The sequence below is a fragment of the Ostrea edulis genome, chromosome 8, assembly GCF_947568905.1.
Source record: "Ostrea edulis chromosome 8, xbOstEdul1.1, whole genome shotgun sequence".
NCBI classification, from domain to species: domain Eukaryota; kingdom Metazoa; phylum Mollusca; class Bivalvia; order Ostreida; family Ostreidae; genus Ostrea; species Ostrea edulis.
The window spans coordinates 18,776,866-18,796,868 of record NC_079171.1 but is presented as its reverse complement, the minus strand read 5'-3'; the positions used below and the strand labels follow the sequence as shown (position 1 = coordinate 18,796,868).

Here is a 20,003-nt window from a genome sequence, read left to right as displayed (position 1 = left end):
ATTCTACAGATACGTCCTCCCTATTCTACAGATGTGTCCTCCCTATTCTACAGATGTGTTCTTCCCTATTCTACAGATATGTCCTCCTTATTCTGCAGATGTGTCCCTCCCTAATCAACATACATATATGTGTACCTCGCTAATCTACAAATCTGTTTCTATATTTCTTTGATGTCATTGGGTCAAATGCTGTCACTGAATTTGACTACGGATTACTCCGTAGCAGTGAGGGTTCTTCAATGTGCCAACGCCTGCCGTGACACTTTTAAGGTCGTATCAGAAAGACCCGTGATTCTTACTTCTAAATGTCGAACGTTTTGGCAAAGAGGCAATTACTATCTATGTTTACTTCTTAGATTTGACAAGGCCATGGCACGAATGAGGTTCGAACTCACAACCTTTCGGTTACGAAACGAACGTTCTACCACTGAGCTACCGCGATCGGTGTGGATCTTATAAGTATTACTGATACAGTTCTAACTTTATTCAATATCAGTGTTATCATAGGTAAAAGTAATTGATTGCTTGTTTGTTTAACGTCCCTCTCGAGAATTTTTCACTCATAAGGAGACGTTACCATTGCTGGTGAAGGACTGCAATATTTAGGCCTATGCTCAGCTCTTGCGGCCTTTGAGCAGGGAGGGATCTTTATCGTACCACGTCTGCTGTGACACAGGACCTCGGTTTTTTGCGGTCTCATCTGAAGGACCGCCCCATTTAGTCGCCTCTTATGGCAAGTAAGGGGTACTGAGGATCTATTCTAACCCGGATTCCCACGGGATAACACGGATTGATGTCTGTTTTTATTTGATATTAATGTTATAATAGGTATGGTTGATTGATGCTTGTTCTTATTTGTATTCCTTAACCCTATATACACTGGACATATTAACTGTACATGTATTTCGCTGTTCTCTTAAAATGACATGCATTAACCATATTTTTGACAATCCTATGCTGGGTAGCCACCATTGTAATTGACAATCCTACGCTCGGTAGCCACCATAGTAATTGACAATCATACGCTCGGTAGCCACCATTTCATTTGTTAAAGATGTAATAGGGCATTCTCTATTGTCAGACTGCATTTCAAAGGTTAGAAATCATGGGAGAGAAAAAGGTTGGGTTAATTTGGGTCGATGTACGTATAACTACTCCAATCATAAGAAATACAACGATTTCAAAGCTAGTGTCAACTCCACATTTCTTCTCTCCATTGGCTAAAGTTTAGTTCAATATTTCAGAATAATAATGAGGAGTAACTATTTCATCCCCTGTTTCCTTGAGAAATATTTAATTTACTATTGACTTACTAAGTTTCAGTCTGTAACTGAATTGCAAAAACCATGATACTAGTGCTATCTAATATAGTAATGTTATGTCTGTGTCCGATGACAGCATCAGCTGGGAAAGCAGGTAAGTTAATTAGTCAGCATCAGCTGGGAAAGCAGGTAAGTTATTTAGTTATTGCGTTTCTAGAGCATGTACATCGGTATGTAAAATTGGAATTCCTAATTTCTATAGTATTGACATTTATCAAGCCAAACTGATTAAATAACTCAAAATTTCTTGTTCCTGGCAATGAAAGACAAGCAATGTATCAAAGAATAAAATAAACATCCTATTTGAAAATCTTTTTGTGAATCATAGCGTGTACTTTTGAATACCAATTTGATATAAAATGTAATGCAATATTTAATCGTTTACACGGTTTTTTTTTTCATTAGGTGAATTATACTTTCGGCAGATTAAAACACGACTAGATCTTATCGAACCTTCATTGGCGGTCTGGTCTGGATTCGCTGACAGATTGAGTCAGTGTGGTTTTATATGTTTGCAAAAGGGCCGCTGTGTGTCCTTGTTGTACAGTCCTGTTGACAACTCTTGTAAGCTTTTCGATGTCATCTATGATGAAAGTGGAGGCATTGGTGACATAGACTATTATATACTAGATACCGGAAGTACCATTAGGGGTAAGTAAACGATGTTTGGGAATATCGAGGATGTCTGTTTGTCCAAATGGCATTCCACGACAGCCTTGTCGTAAAGAAATACCTTTAAAATCTTAAGAATGAAAGCGCTGACGTTTTACAAAGTGCTGTCATTTTTTATTTGATTTATTTACATTTACACACACACACACACACACACACACACACACACACACACACACACACACACACACATATATATATATATATATATATATATATATATATATATCACAAAGTTTTTGTATTTTTAAATTCAACTAATACCCCGAAACTCACAGTGAGTTGCTTTTACCTCGTACACACCGCCATGTATATATATTTAAAGTTTTATTCAGGACTTTTTTATTTTATTTATCATTATTATTTTTTTTATACATGTTATTGATAAGGAATTATTCTCCCGAAACAATAAAAAAGTAGCAAACAGTATAAGAAGGATCTTGTACTGCCTCGCTAGTGAGCTAGCTTTTCTAGTGGTGTGGTAGAGTTTCTCTCTCGGCCATGCAAGTTAAGCAGCGGCGAGCTTGATCGGAAACCCACGGTCGGTAGCACTTCTTTTAAAAGGTAAAGAAGTGCGACCGACTGTGGGTTTCCCACGATGAATCAGCAGTCGGCTGGGTGACCGCTACACGTTACACGATGGATCAGCAGTCGGCTGGGTGACCTCTACACGTTACACGATGGATCAACAGTCGGCTGGGTGACCGCTACACGTTACACGATGGATCAGCAGTCGGCTGGGTGACCGCTACACAATACAACTTGGTAGCAGCGTTGTGACTCTGGTGTTTGATGTGCCTACTTCAGAGTCTCTTCGGAGCTCTGGGTACAGACGTGTTTTGTCCGGGAACTACGGTGGTTGTCGTCGGGAACGGCGGATGCCGTTAGTGAAGAGGTGCCAAAACATTCAGAGAGAACGCAGCTCCGGGGGGGGGGGGGGGGGTAGGGTAGCGGACAGTATACTGCCTTGCTAGTGAAATACATACTATAGCTTTTCTAGTGATGTGGTAGCGTGTCTATATTGATCACAAAAGTTAAGCAACGGCTTGCGTTATCAGCACTTGGCTAGGTGACCGCTACACGTTACAAAAGGATTTCTCATTCACAAATATGCGATCGAATCCATGTAGCGCAATTGTGCTAGGGGTTACAGGACTAGAGGACTAGGATGATATTGAGATATTTCACGTAATCTCAGCTAGGTCAAGGAGATGTGAGTTTGCGAGATAAAACGAACAGTTGCTGGGAGCATTGTATATTTTCTCAGCGTCAAAATTTCTTTGGTCGTACATGTAGCTCAGATTATGTCTTTAGAACTCGCTATTAATTTGATGTGACGAGTTGAGTTTGTCTGAAGAACTCGCTATTAATTTGATGCAACGAGTTGAGTTGAATTGCTTATGTTGTGTTCTGCGAATTAAAAGTAGATATTAACTACAAAAAGGTCAAGTTTTAATTACGCACATGTAGCCAAATCACAACCACAATAACCACTAGTTTTCTTTTTTCATAATTTTGCGCAAATGTAGAAATTAAAGATAAATTTCCAGAAGAATTACCAATGCTGCAAAGCCAACAACGCTACCTCGTCATTTGTTCAAGCTTAAGGTCATTATCCATGTCTATATATCTATGTATATGGGTCTATAGAATAAAAAAAATGCATTGATTAGAAGCATTGAAAATAGTGGATATTGAAAGTAAATTTCTAATTGTTAATGCATCGTGGATTAAAATAATAGAATTTAGTATTATAAATGACAGCTCGAAAGACATATTACAGAAAATGCATTATGGTGTGATTAAAAACAAAACAATAGATACTGAATTTTGTAAAGTACTAAATCTGTCATATTTCTATAGTGAAGCTTTCTCACACAGAGAAACAACCTTGCACTTTAACAACAGATGAAATTCTCTGCATTTATATGGTGTCATTCGTTCTTTAAATCTAAAACAAAAATTATATGCTTTGAAAAAAGTGAATAAAAGTTTACATTGGTATTCTCTATGTCAAAAATATTTTTGATGAAAACGGAAAGATTTGTGATATTTCATACTTTACAAATGTAGTGGAAAAGAAAGATAACATTTTGTGATTATGTTACGCTTAAACAAGCCATATATGTACACGTTAAAATAACGATTTAAAAAAAGGAGACCTTTATGTTTAAAAGCAGTATGCAAAGTTCCATACATATTTTGAAAGGCGAATTTTATTATTCCAAACTTGTAAGTATAAAATTCCATCAACCAATTGACTCAAAGTGGAAAAACATTTTTGATCTAAAATCTGATGATTTTGATAGAAGAAAAATGTTTAGCTCAAAAATAAAATAAATGTAGGAAAATATTATTAGAGAATTTAACTACAAATCACTACACTACATTCTGAATAACAATTTGGTAGTAAGCAAATGGAATAAAAATATTTCTCCAATCTATGTGTCTGTCAGCTAATCGAAGACCTACAACATTTGTTATTCAAGTGTGAGATTGTTAAAAATTATATCTCATTGTTTTGAAAATACAGGAGGGTATGAACTGCAAACAAAAATAACTTTCATTCATATGCCGATTCGATGTATCCCCGTGAGCTCGAAATAAAAAACAACACAGAGTCGTCCACTTCTGCTTCATACGTAGATATTTCATTGAAAGTAGACATTAACGGCAAACTGACAACTCAACTGTATGACAAACGGGATGATTTCAGCTTCTCCATCGTCAACTTCTCATATTTATGTAGCAATATTCCATTATCACCTGCATATGGTGTTTATATCTCTCAACTGATTCGATACGCAAGAGCTTGTTCTGCGTAAGGTCAGTTTTTTAATCGAGGCAAGCTACTGACAAACAAGTTAGGTGGTATCTCTTCATTTCTGCTATTACTTGTGCGGTTTTTCCAGTGGAGTACATAGTTCTTACGTTCCATGATCCCAACCTGACGATATTTTTGGGGCTTGCTAGCATATCCCTCTGTCCGCGAACTTCCTTTCGGCTTTGGCTCGTAGACATCATGCTTGCATCTCTGTCTGCTATGAAATCATCCTTTGGAGTATGCTCGATAGCTATGCTTACCCCACAACTTCTTATTGACTTGTTCATAGTTTCCGTAATCAACTTCTTTTTATGAGGTCGGGTGATTAGCCCTACGCTCAACCTCATTGAGGTGGTTTTTCTGTCGGGGTTTTCCTTCCCTTAGATGACGGTCTTTTTAGGACTATTGGATGCCATCCCCCAGGTTTTACATCGGAGTGTCCTTCTCCTAGGTAAGCTGCCATTCCTGGTTGCGAACTTCACCTATCCGGGTTTTACATCGGAGGTTTCCTTCTCCTAGACAGATAATCATCCCTGATTTTCGGCATCATGTCTTGCCAGCTATATTCCCATAGCTGGGGCAAGGTTGATGAGTGCTAGGGCGTGTCCACACGCCGGTGGGCCTACACACTGCATCTATGGGGCCCTTGCTGCTCCCAGATCCCCATTAGTTCGGCCTGGTCCCGAGAGAGGCCAGTATCCGTGTGCTGCCAACTTGGAGGCACTAATGGAGTCTTGGTAATGTAGAGGCTATGTACTGACAGGAGAGGCTGACGCACTCGGCTCTCTTTTCGCAAAAGGATGCTAGTCAGCGGCAAATACATGCACTAGACGCATATCACTACCCTGTGGTATATACCACCAACACACCTAATTTCTATAGTATTGATATTTATCAAGCCAAACTGATTAAATAACAACTCAAAATTGATGGTACAGGGGTTTCAACAGTCTCGATTGAAGTCAGCATTTCGCAAATTACATGGTCGTTATTATAACGATATAGTTCGCCAATACCTGCTATCATTGGTCAAATGCTGTCTGACGTGTTTCATACCGATTGTTAGGCCGTTCTTGGCACACTGATTATGACTACGGATAACTCCGTTTACCTATTCAGGCTATAGGGCTTACGGTGGGTGTGACCGGTACACAGGAGATGCTTACTCCTCCTGGGCACTTGATCCAACCTCTGGTGTGTCCAGGGGTTCGTGTTTGCCCAACTATCTATTTTGTATTGCTTAAAGGAGTTATGAGATTGATTGCTGTTCGTTATCTTCACCTTTCATGCAGGTATACATATCATGAAATATATTATGTATCCTCAGGTTCTTTCCACAAGAAGCCCACATACCTTAACGGTCGCCTGAGTACAATGGCCAATACAACTACCTGTCAGGGAGTCTCATATATACATTTAAGTCTCATTCTGGAGTCTATTGTACACAGCTTTATAATGTTTAAAATTATGCATACAATCCCAATCAATTACAGTAGAATGAAAGATGAAGTTTGAAGCATTTGAATCATTCCATACCCTCCTCCCCTCCCCCAGATGAATTTTATCTGTACTTTTGGTAGACAGCTGTATCCTCTCCTCTAAATGTGAAGTCATCTTTCATTGGACATCAGAAGAACAAAAGATTTCTTTTAAGCAATGTATACACTATGACCATTTTGGCTTCCTCTTCCCTTGGAATCGTTATCCCTGCCCCAGGCGTCATGAAATTTCCAATTAAGTAGACAGCTACAATATGCTTACAGTTTATTCCTACAAACCTACAATGCACATTAAATTAAAAAGTAGATTTTCTAAAGTAGAACCAAAGGCGGATCCAGCGCCGGCGCGCCGGGCGCCCCCCTCCCTGTTTGAATTTTTTTTGGTTGGTTAAATTCTTTTGTGTACAACAAGCAATTAGTTTCAGTTTAGTGTACATGAAATGATAACACCTTTATTTATCCCCCGGATATAGTTATAATATAACTATGTGTTATAGTTAAAGCCTACAATTATATGTTTTATTCATTACAAAAAAAAATTACAAACGCCCACAAAAGAGCAAAATATACGTATGTAGACGTTTTATGTTCATTATCTAAATGAAAAAGAACCCACTCTCTCATTGGCACAATTTCGTTAACTTCCGGAGTCTTCGCCCCCTGCACCCCCATCAGTGCAAAGCTTCAAGGCAACCCCAGCCTTCTACTGCGCCCCCTGTTATGAAATTCCTGGATCCGCCACTGAGAACAAATATTTACTATAATATAGCCAAGTTAGCACCCCCCCCCCCCCCCCCCCGAAGTCTCAACTGACCTGACCCTTAAGGGTAGATATTGATTACGCACAAAAATAATTGTCATACATGATGATACATAAGAGTAAAGGAGATTTCTGCTGTGAAAATAGAGAAAAATTTAATACATTTTCACTATATACCCATATTGGCCCCCTATAAGTCTGAACCCCCTGACCCGGCCATCAGGGGCAATGCATTTCATAATTTAAGTACAGGCAGATTAAGGCTTCATAGATATCACATCCATGCATTCAGTTTATCTTCCACTACAATGGAAAGAAAAAAGTAAAGAAATAATGTTTTCTAAGATTTAATGCATTTTAACTGTATGACCATATTGGCCCACCCGAGGGCCTAAACCTTTAACCCAGGTGCCATGATTTTCACAACTTAGGTGCCTCATGGACATCATAACTATGCATTTAGTTTATCTCATACATCTGTGAGAGGAGAGAAGATTTTATAAGATTTAAGACATATCTCACTATATGGTCATATTGGCCACACCATAGGGATGAATTCCTAACCTAGAGGCCATGTATTCCACAATTTAGGTATAGAGAGCTTCATGGACATCATAATCATGCATTTAGTTTTTCTCGCACATGTCTGATAGTAGAGAAGAAGATTTAATACATTTTCACCAGAGAATTTATTTTTTATATTCATCTCTGTCGACATTTCCAGCCGTTATTATATTTACCAAGATCCATACGCGCGGTGTTCACAGCTGCGGCAATTCAATTCAATTCAATTCATTTCGTTCAAACCATGTTAAACGGTACATGAGGTACAATAAATATAATGCAATGTACATGCAAGAAGAATCGTCAGAGGTTCATATATGGAATAATACAGCTTTCTTAGTTACCAGAGGGAAACATGAAATACAATGTATGTATAAATAAACATAATAGCAACACGTTTAAGGGGTAGCAGAAGAACAATTACGAAGAACAACAACGTTGCGGCCTGTTCAGAGGAAATCATTACAATAGGTAAAGATATGAAAGACAAAAACAGTTGAAATTCCAATATTTAGGAATGTATGGCATAATTAGGAAGTTTTCCGTACATGAAAATAACATGGAAAATTATGATTATGGGTTTTTACCAGGAAATTAATTCTAAAACAACAATATGTATAATGACTTGATATCCTTTGTGTGTTTTATAATTTATAAATATGAAATGAAATGTAGATTTAATGATGAGCACATATCCGAAGCAAACTTCATACAAAAACAGTTTAAGACAAAATGGTATCCTTGGCCCTACAGATATAGTGGTAATGATAATAATTTTTATGCTTCCTTAGATTTTTTTGTGATTTTAGAATTCATTTTTTATGTTTAGTTTATATAATTTTTGCTATCCAATATTATGTTTCGATAAAAGAAAGGGGGAAAAAAACCACATTGAAATATACCATTGCCATGTTAATCTGAGCGAAACCAAAATCGCTGTTAGAAATAATTATTGGTGAATAATCTCGTGCAGCTTCTGGTGAAGATTTAGAAAAGTTGGATATATATGTATACTAGCTTTTAATATCTGAAAATGATTACAATGTACAACACAACATACAACACAGTGTTCAGCTAGTTTATGAGTAAATCAAGAACCAAGCGATTGTGAAAATTCAAAAAGCTCTAGAAAAAAAGATTTAATAAGATAAAATCAATACCCCAATTCTTTGTCAACAACTAACTGTATATCGAATGTCTTAATCTAATATTTATTATTGAATGTTACTTTTATATATACCGTTCTTACTAATTGCCAATTAACAGTGGTCTTTTTCTAATTTTAATGATTTAATGAAAACAATCGTTTATTTTAAACAATATCTTATTCAAAAAGTAAATGGGATTGGGCAGCAAGCACATCCAATTTTAGCCATTTATAGAAAAGGATGACCGAATACATAACACGTTTCGAATATTATTAATAGATTACGAATAGCAACGGGGTTTGAATTGATTGGCAATGTCAACAAACGAAATCATTTGAAGTTGTGAGTTTTCTGGTCGCATGGGGCTTTAATAAATGTTTGAAGGTATGTTTGGACACAAGTATAGTGGAAAAATACCTTAATTAAGAGGTAGTTTATATTAAAATGATACGGCGATACAAGAATACAACGATATTTAAGTTCTCAAACGCGCCGTTGTCGTAGGATGGTCGCACTTTGCACATCGCATTTTACTGAGCATTTTCCTGTGCTTATCTTATAGCAATTTACTGCATATATATACATATTACACACTGCATTTTACTACATATACATATTGCACACTGCATTTTACTAAACAACATTCTATTGCGTTCTTTGGGCGTTTCCCTATACTTAGATATGAAAAGTACACCGTACATTTACGTTTAGGTAAATATCTATACACATGAAATAAGATAGCACATGGATGTATCGTGTTCTCCCAAGGACGATCACAGAATTGTAAAGAACTTTGAACGTTGGCCATTTTAGGAATAAATGTGGAATAAAAGTATCGAAGTAATAAGTAAACTTGCAACAGAAGTAGTGATTCTTTATTTCCGTGAGCCACAGGCTCATTGGATATCCTATACATAAATACAATTATAAAACAAACAAAAATTGCATTGTGGAGAGTGAGTAGACAACAATGTTACAACGAAGTACAATTTAGATTAAACAGATGCTGTCACACCATATGAGTTTTGTAGCTTAGTAGCATACTGTAAAATTTTTCCAACATTAATCCGTTCTTTAATATCTTTAACACTGAATAGAATGGTATCTCAGGTCCCTATGAAAGTTACCTTTTCTTTCCTTTCCATTACGCTTTCCTGCTGATGTGGTATTTCAGGTTGACTAATACATTTTCAAGCGGTCCATATCGGTTAGCATCAGACATTGTTTGAAGAAACTGGTGTCTGCAAAGAAAGTAGAAAGCAGGAATACGTTTAACCTCTTATTCCATCTATAACTGCTGAGGTGTGAGTACTTTCAATAATGGAAAAATTATATAGTACCATATTATACGAATACAATTCGGTAAGAGATATATTATCAAAAATTATTTTTGATATGCAGTAAGTCTAAAGATAACTCTATATATTTGAGGTGTTGCTAAAACGGGAAATTGAAAACAGAACGGAAAAAGCAAAAATATTTTATATAATAATATTAGGAGGAGGTCAGCATTTTGTAAAATCAAAAGGCTTATGAACAAGGGAAGCAGAACTTACAGAGAGAACGGGAAGACATACTCAGAATCCATCGTTTGATATACTTCATACAAATACACAATATCCACATGTATACATAGATTTGTATTTAGAGCAAATAATACTGAAACGTATTTTTGCACAAATGCATATCCAACGCCGGCGACCCCACCCCTCGTTTAGTGTGTTTCCCCAGCCCTCCGACCTGTGAGACTGTAATTCTCCGTTCTGGAATTTCTGGATCCGAACCTAGTTGCACATGGTATTATCTAATTAACTTTGGATATTTACTTTGTGCTTAAACACTCCCCCCGTTCCGACGTTTAAAACTTTGCATCAGTCAACCCGAAAGCCTACGTCAAAGGGAATGCGAATTTCATTTATATGTGGTAACTTTCACAGGGGCCTGAGATTACCATTTCTTATTACTATAATTGTTATTTGACTGTGGTGTTTTTCCTTTTCTAAAACGTGTACAATAACTGGAGATACACCAGTGGGCGGAACCATTAAACATTTTGACAACAGAGACAGTAGATTCTTCAACAAAAATGGAAAACAGAAATATTCATAGCTAGTGATCAGTTATCCAAAAACTTACTTTGTTAAACAACATTTTGATTCCATACACAAGTACTCTGAAGTTGAGAATAAAAATATGCTAGAGTTCCTCATTGAAAATATCTTCGTAGTCTTTGGTGATCAGGTCTTCCAACAGTCTGTTAGAAATCCAATGGGCACAAATTGTGCTCCTTTGTTAGCTGACCTGTTTTCCAATTCATATGAAGCAGAATTTAATAAAAAACATGAGGAGAAAAAATATCTTGCTGTGACCTTCAAAACGACAATTAGATATATCAAGGACGTTTTATCTATTCACACTAATAATTTGCATTCATATGTCGATTCGATATATCTCAGTAAACTCGAAATAAAAGATGTCCACTTCTGCTTCATACTTAAATATTGTATTGAAAAAAAATATCAACATCAAACTAACAACACAACCTTATAATAAACGGGATGATTTCAGCTTCCCTATAGTCAACTTCCCATATTCATGTAGCAATATTCCATTATAAACTTCATATGGTGTTTTATCTCTCAACTGATTCGATACACAAGAGCTTGTTCTGCGTACGATCAGTTTTCAAATCAAGACAGTCTACTGACAAACAAATTGATGTTACAGGGGTTTCAACAGTCTCGTTTCAAATCGACATTTCGCAAATTCAATGGTCGTTATAACGATCTAGGTTGCCAGTACAACCTGCCATTGGGTCAAATACTGTCTGACCTGTTTCATATTGATTGTAAGACCGTTCTTGGCACACTGTTGCTGACTTCGGATTACTCCGTTTACCTGATCAAGATATAGGGCTCACGGCAAGTGTGACCGGTCGACAGGGAATGATCACTCCTCCAAGGCACCTCTCTGGTATATCCAGGGGTCTGTGTTTGCCCAACTCTCTAATGTATTCCTTATAGCGGTTATGAGATTGATCACTGTTTGGTAGCTTCACCTTTTCATGCATATAAATTAGTATTGAGTAAAATTCATAATTCCGCAGTATTTTGAACTTGGGGTTCTGGTAAGACAAACGTAGAGTTGAAATAAAAATAGAATCATTCACCATTTGTACAATACAAAACGTTAACACCTGACTCTCACATGAAAGGTGAAGATATATGTGTGTTATGTGAACATAACGACATTCTAAGTCGTTAGTTTTGTGTACAGCACAACATTCATGACCGACAAAACGTGACGGGAGTAAAGCCTTGTACACCCCCACCCGTAGGCTTCATTCATGCTGGAACCCAACCCAAACTCCACACATTAACTGTAATCTTGCGAGTTCATGAAAGTAAAGTTGTATATCAAAGGCTACCCCGTTTAGAAATTTTCTCACAATATCACTACTTGAGATAACTTTGAAAATGATTCTGTCCTGTTTATGTAGTTCCAGAGTCTTGTGTAGATGTCGCCACCTGCTCAGGAATAACGACAGATGGGGAGTATTGGATATACCCCAAGTCATCCCAGAGAAAAAGAATCAAGATCTTTTGTTACAAATTGGGGTCAGATCCATCGGAATACATCACTTTAAAGAACACCAACACCTTTATTCAACATGATGACACAAACTGGCCAAGTGCATTCCAACAATGCTCTTCTAACTACACACCGCCTTTAAAAATGGCAGATTTCACGAAGGTCGGAATACAGATTCAGGTATGCATGTTATTTCAAAGCTAGATCATGATTAACTTTGTTAACTTTACTGGGTGTTTTCCATTAACGTTGCTTTGCCAGTGCAACACAAAGTTTTGACCCGCCATTGAAATACGACCTGTAATCATTTTGTAAAGACCCTCATTTCGTAAATTTAACGTGAAACAAGTAGATCATCATTTAGTTACCAGATTATTCCCGTATCACAATGAGTATCAGTTTTCTAAGTTCACAGGAAGGTCACAAAAGTTGACGAATTTGTAATACTAGACTCAGTTTGTTATCTATGATAATTTGATTACTTGACGATAATCAGGTATGCTTTCCAGCAGTACGCGATCCATTGGCGACAAAGTCCGATATTGCCAGGTTTTTGGAAAGAACCTTTAATTATTCTTTACTGTGACATTAATAATTACTCAATCTAGAGGTAGTTTTTTAAGTTGAGTACTTAGTTAAAATATTACACAGAACATGGATGTGAATGGAACAGACTACACATTTGCATTGCTGACTGGTCTGGTCACGGTACCATTTGGACACAGTAGAGACTGCAATGGCGAAAGACACATGCAGTCATGTCCACACTATGGATCGGCAACCATCAACACCCGTGGGACTGGACTACGTATAGATCTCACTGTAAGAATATCACTTTATACATACGTATATTTAGATAAAATCAAATCATCAAACCGTTTTTAAGTTTTGCTTTCTCTAATGTTGAAACATCAACAGCTGTTTTTGGCCTTTGTATGAGTTGACATTCAGGGCGTGCCTGTGAGGGTCCTACAGTATATTTCGTACCAACACCTACCGAGATACAGGACCTTAGTAGTTGAGGTTTCATCCGATAGACCCGTAACTCTCACCTCTAAATTCTTCTTATTTACCATACCGGTCACACGATGCTATTTGTTTTGGACTAAAATCGTATCATGTGACCATAAACAAAATCGGATGGCGTTCAATTTTCAATTGACCTTTTTGAATGAAAATTATGACGCCACTTCTTCCGCTGTATGTGGACTGCTCCTGTGCATTTTATCCCAATTCATTACATCGAAGTATATATATGAAAGGTGAAGATACCGAACAGTGATCAATCTCATAACTCCTATAAGCAATACAAGAGTTGGGCAAATACGGACCCCTGGATACACCAGAGGTGGGATCAGATGTCTGGGAGGAGTAAGCACCCCCTGTCGATCAGTCACATCCGCCGTGACCACACATCCCGATCAGGCAAACGGAGCCATCCACAGCCAAATCCAGTGCGCCAAGAGCGGCCTAACAATCGCTACGAAACAATTCAAACAGCATTTGATTCAATGATAGGCTATATTGGCAAAGTAGATTGTTATAACGACCATATAATTTGCGAAATGCTGACTTTAAACGAGACTGGTGTAACCCCTACATCATAAATTTATTTGTCAGTAGCCTACCTTGATTTAAAAAGTGAACATATGCAGAACAAGCTCATACTTATAGAATCAGTTTTGTTGAAGAAGCAACTGTCTATGATGTCAAAAAGTCTTTGATATTTCGTGAGGAATGGTCGTTCAAATTGTTGAAAATTCATACATTCTGATGTTGTTGATTTGAGAAAAGCTTTGCGATTTCAAGTTTACTCAAAGTTCTTAAGAATTTTTCAGAATCCATTGTTCATTTCCACCACTTCTGGCATATATAGTAGCACAGTACGTTTGAAATTTCTCCTTCACAGCTGTTAATATTTTCATGAGGAGCAAAGATAGAGGCTTGGTAGAACATTTACTGGATCCAGCAATGTGTCTTTGTTTGTAAGAGTTTTTATGAAGTTTAGGAATCCAGTATAGGTACGGTAACTCATTTTCATCCGACCCATTGACTGGGATATGAAGTGTGTCTAGATCTAAAACTGAAGCATGCTTTTGAAGAATTTCATCTTTTGAAATGACAGTTGGAATATAAGTATGATTACCAAAAGTGGAATTAATGACAAATTCATTTAAAATACAGTTGTAATGAGCCTTAAAACAAAGACAATGTTGTTACAAGCTTTGTCAAATGGAATCAAAACATATACCTTGTGTAATAATGGGTTCATTTGTAGGAAATACTGGTTGTAGACTTGAACTTGAAATAAGTTTGAAATAAGTCTGAAATCTTTTATGACGAAGAATGGTGTTTATGTTGACGGCATCTATTCCTTTGTTTGTAACCCAAAAATAATTATATTTTCATCCCGACCCGACCATGTTACAAACTCTTTACACCATCGTCTGTAGACACACTTACAACGAAACAATTTTTTTCTCAGTACAACAGTGTATCATTCTTGTTAACAATGTAGATTATCAATATTTGTCGTTTTCCCGTGTGGTTTGTGATATTTGTTGATGTAATATATGTCTCTTGATAAAGACAGGGATTGCGTCGAAAATTTGAGTTTTAAATAATCAACAGTGTCATGGCCTTTTCAGTGCTTTTATAAAAAAAATTCTGGCCTAGTGTCTTTTTAGATCCAACACTTTAAGAAAGGAGGATATTCATGCTTCATGTTCGGGCGTTCATATATCTATCTAACATTTCACTGTTGACGTTTTCGGCTTTAATGCCTCTTCAGACAGTTATAAAATGAAATACATATTACTAAGTAATGTCAACATATCACGACGTAAGTAATTGTCCTATGTTACGTCATAATAAATTACACTGGTAGCGGTATAATACACACAATATTGGACAACACTTGGAAATCAATTATAGAGTTTGGTTAAATGTAGTTTCAATTTTAAACAGTTATTTTCTATTAAGTTTGGGATTAAACAATTTTATAAAGTACATGTAGTCCTCCTTTGCAACTTTGGAAATTTTGCAGTCATTATACATTTTATAAAATGGAAATATGTTGAAATCTTTATGACCACAATTGGCAAAATGTTCGGAACATGGCGAATTTCTGATACTTGGATCGCGAATTAGCTGCTTGTGGACCCGCACACGGGCGTTCAGTTTGCTGGTTTGTCCGATGTAGTTTTCATTACAGGTAGGGCAGGTCGTGAAATGTATTACGTTTTCAGATTTGCATGTCATGTTAGAATTTGGTGTTAATTTTTGCCGCATTTAAGAATTGTATCTCTGCCTTCCTCTAGATGATTACATGTACTGCAACGTGAATCCCAACATTTATGCACGGATTTGGAATTTTCGTAGTAAATCGGGCGCGAGTTAGAATTCTCTTCAGATTAGGAGCCTGTCTTCAGCTCTTTTTTATTTGAGATTCTTTTATCAGGTTTTTGAGATTTTGGGATTGTTCTAATATAGGAAAAAATCTAGCTGTTCCAAAAATATTGTGGTTGCGAGGGTTATGCGTAATTACAAAAGGAATATCGTTGTTTACATCGTTTTCTTCGTGTCGGGAGTTTCTTAAGATAGATATTGGTGTGTTCCGTGCTTTGGAAATTCCGTCATTAATGTGGTTTTCCGGATAATGTTGTCGCCGAAGTTATGCTTCCAATTCCTCCAGTCGTTTTGACAGTAATGAAGTATCCGTAACTATTGTACATATCCGTCTAACCATGTTGTATGGAATGTTACGTTTAGTATGGGAAGGGTGACATGAATGGAAATCCAAATATTGATATGAATCTGTTTCTTTGCAATAAAGATCCGTGATTATATTGGTATCATCCTTAATGATTCGGAGATCCAAAAATGGCAGTTCTTTATCACTCACATCCATAGGAAATTGAATCGATTGATGTAATTGATTTATTTCAGCACGGAATTTTTGTAAATTATCTGTAGTTTTATTCCAAAAGATGAAAATATCATCAAGGTATCTTTTCCAATTATGGCGAATATATTGTGCATATTTGCATAAAAAATCCAGGGAGTTTATTCTATAGTTTTTCTTCCAAGTAACCCATTACTAAGGTTGCATAGGTAGGAGCCACCTTTGTCCCCATGGCCGTGCCTTTGATTTGAAGATAGAATTGATCATCAAATTGAAAGTGGTTATTTTCTAAAACTACTTATCAAAACATGGGGCTCACAGCGGGTGTGACCAGTCGACGACGGATGCTTATTCCTAGGCACCTGATCTCACCTCTGGTATATCCAGGGGTCCGTGTTTGCCCAACTCGATCTCTATTTCATATTCCCTCTGAGAGTTATGAGATTGATCACTGTTTGATACCTTTTCATATATACTACCTACACTGCAGGAGGATTGTCACATAATAATATTTTGGTCATCCACCTCTAGACATTGAGAAGAAGTTTTGCAAAGGGTATATCGCTGTACAGCATCCTGGTATTGTTTTGACAAGAGCGTTAAGTATAAAATCTTTAGAAAATATTTCGTTAATTTCTGTTGGATATTTCTCAATCCAAAATTTCACAGCTTCTAGTCCCAAGTCATGTGGTATGTTGGTGTAAAGACTGGAAAGCATCAAAACTAACCAAAAGTGTGTCTTCCTGTACTTTTCCTGGATTGTAATTGAGAAAATCCAAATCATCACGGATAAAACTGGGTACCTTTTTGCATAGTGGTTTAAGAATTAAGTCTATCTTAACATGAGGAAAAAAATGAATCTTTTTATCTATACGAGATAAAGTTCTGTGTCCTTAAAATAAAGTCAATTACATGTACCTAAAATATAAAAGACGTGTCAAAACAATACCAGGATGCTGTACAGCGATATACCCTTTGCAAAACTTCTTCTCAATGTCTAGAGGTGGATGACCAAAATATTATTATGTGACAATCCTCCTGCAGTGTAGGTAGTATATATGAAAAGGTATCAAACAGTGATCAATCTCATAACTCTCAGAGGGAATATGAAATAGAGATCGAGTTGGGCAAACACGGACCCCTGGATATACCAGAGGTGAGATCAGGTGCCTAGGAATAAGCATCCGTCGTCGACTGGTCACACCCGCTGTGAGCCCCATGTTTTGATAAGGTAAACGGAGTAATTCGTAGTCAGAGTCAGTGTGCCAAGAACGGTCTAACAATTGGTATGAAACACGTCAGACAGACAGACAGACAGCATTTCACCCAATGATAGGTTGTATATTATAGGTTGTATGTAGACCGTTATAACGACCAGACAATTTGTGAAATGCTGACTTTAAACGAGACTGTTGAAACCCCTGTAACATAACTTTGTCAGTAGCCTGCCTTGATCAAAAACTGATCTTACGCAGAACAAGCCCTTGCGTATTGAATCAGTTGAGAGATATAAACACCAATACAGGTGATAATGGAATATTAGTACATAAATATGGAACGTTGACGATGGAGAAACAAATTCAGGTTTGTCTGTTCTCATCATGACCCTCAGGTTCAATTCGGATTCACAAGAGGGTTTCTGATACATACAAAATCTTCTAAAGAATGACAAAGGTGCAGTATGACAAATTAATATGCAAATATCATCAATTTGCAAATTCTATGGTCGTTTAATTATCTAATTCACAAACACATCCTGTGATTAGGTTGAATGCTGTCTGACGTGTTTCACACCAATTGTTAACCCGCTATTTACATACTGATTTGACTACGGATTACTCTGTTTACCCGATCAAGATTATAGGACCCACAGCTGGTGTGACCAATCAAGAGGAGATGCTTACTCCTCCTAGACACCGGATCCCACCTTTGTGTTTCCAGGGTCCGTGCTTGCCCTACTTTTAATTTTGTGTCTTTTATAAGATTAATGAGATTGATCATTGCTTATCTTCACATGTTCATTATGTAGTGTAGATTCAAACTTATACAGACTCCAGGGATTTTGACGGGGCTACAAGAGGGAGTGTAAAGTGATGAGAATGTGGGCCATTTTTCCTCTCGAGAATCACAAGGTTATACTTAGTCTAAATAAAAGAGTTCTTTGTAATGTAAAGTATGTGAACAGCGGCTTTAGTTTACATTGCCAATTAGCAGATGGAGATATCATGTGGCACATCAAAGGATGCAAACTTATACGGGTTGGACTAAAACCACCATAGGCAACCGCTCAACGGATTTTGTTCAAAATTTGTAGGATTGTTAGTCACCATATGTAGTTGATCAAATTGCTCCGCCATTTGAAATCGACAAATATTACAAGAGTTATGGGACTTTGTTAAATTTGTACATGCTACACTACATAGGAACACTGGACGCAACTCCTCAGAGACCGCTGGACGGACTTTGTTCAAATTTTGCAGGATTGTTAATTACAATATGCAGCTGTTTTAATTTAATGTTATACATGGGTATTGTTCTAGTAAGCAATGTAACCCCTAAACATCTTGTTCCAAGAAACTGTGTGTCAGAAAAACATAATTTCTCTACATATATCTTCAGCTGGCATGGGGCGTAACGGAAGGCTGGTATGCGGAGTTAAGAGATTTTAATCGCTCGACAGACGGCGCTGAGATATCATTTACCTGCGCGGGGTGGTGCGGCGAATGTGGACCTGTTTCTGGACCCATCAGATTTCAAGTGTCGAAAGAATTTAGTAAGATATTTAAAAACTATTTTCTACAATTAAAAACTTAAAAGTTATTTAACCCACCTGAGTTGACATCTCAAATGAAAGTTGGAGTTTGTCATCTGATTTTTTACTTCACTTTATCGACTTTTTCTATATAATAATTGGATCAGTTTAAACAAAGTGCGACGCAAAATTTCCTTGAGTAGAAGTATTTCAAATATGCTCAAATGAGGAGGTATTTTTTTTGAAAAAAAAAATGAAATCAACTCATAAAATTTCCTCAAGAACTTTTTTTTATCAGTAAATCTAAGATGAAAATGAGACCTTTTAATGTGATAAATTTTCAAGATTTTACATAGCAGTTAATTATTGTTATTGTATAGCGTATGTTTTTATCGAGAAATGAATAAGTACGACATGAATATTGTTTGTTTTCATCATGCTATGATATACAATATCTAACTTCTTTACTGATATATGAAATAATAATTATAGTATTTTGTTATTGCATCCTGTAATGTTGCTGTGTTTTAGATTGCTCTTTAGTGGGACCTCATCCACAGCAATTGCGATATAAATTAAGAGTAGTCATTAACTATACTAATTAGATATAAATTAGAGTAGTCATTAATCATACTAATTAGATGTAGATTAAAGTAGTCATTAACTATACTAATTAGATATAGATTAGAATAGTCATTAACTATGCTAATTAGATATAAATTAGAGTAGTCATTAACTATACTAATTAGATATAGATTAGTCATTAATTATACTAATTAGATGTAGATTAGAGTAGTCATTAACTATATTAATTAGATATAAATTAGAGTAGTCATTAACTATACTAATTAGATATAGATTAGTAATTAATTATACTAATTAGATGTATATTAGAGTAGTCATTAACTATGCTAATTAGATATAAATTAGAGTAGTCATTAACTATACTAATTAGATATAGATTAGT

General features: G+C 36.4%; 1 protein-coding gene across 1 annotated transcript; it reads left to right on the top strand.

Moving 5' to 3' along the window:
* The first annotated feature begins 1,373 nt into the window (after nt 1-1,373).
* LOC125662908 (A disintegrin and metalloproteinase with thrombospondin motifs 9-like) lies at nt 1,374-19,098 on the top strand. The gene is made up of 5 exons (XM_048895254.2): nt 1,374-1,416; nt 1,728-1,973; nt 12,289-12,560; nt 13,032-13,202; nt 18,904-19,098. Exons 1-5 carry the CDS (start codon nt 1,374-1,376, stop codon nt 19,096-19,098), a joined length of 927 nt encoding a protein of 308 aa, XP_048751211.2.
* Nucleotides 19,099-20,003: the final 905 nt, after the last annotated feature.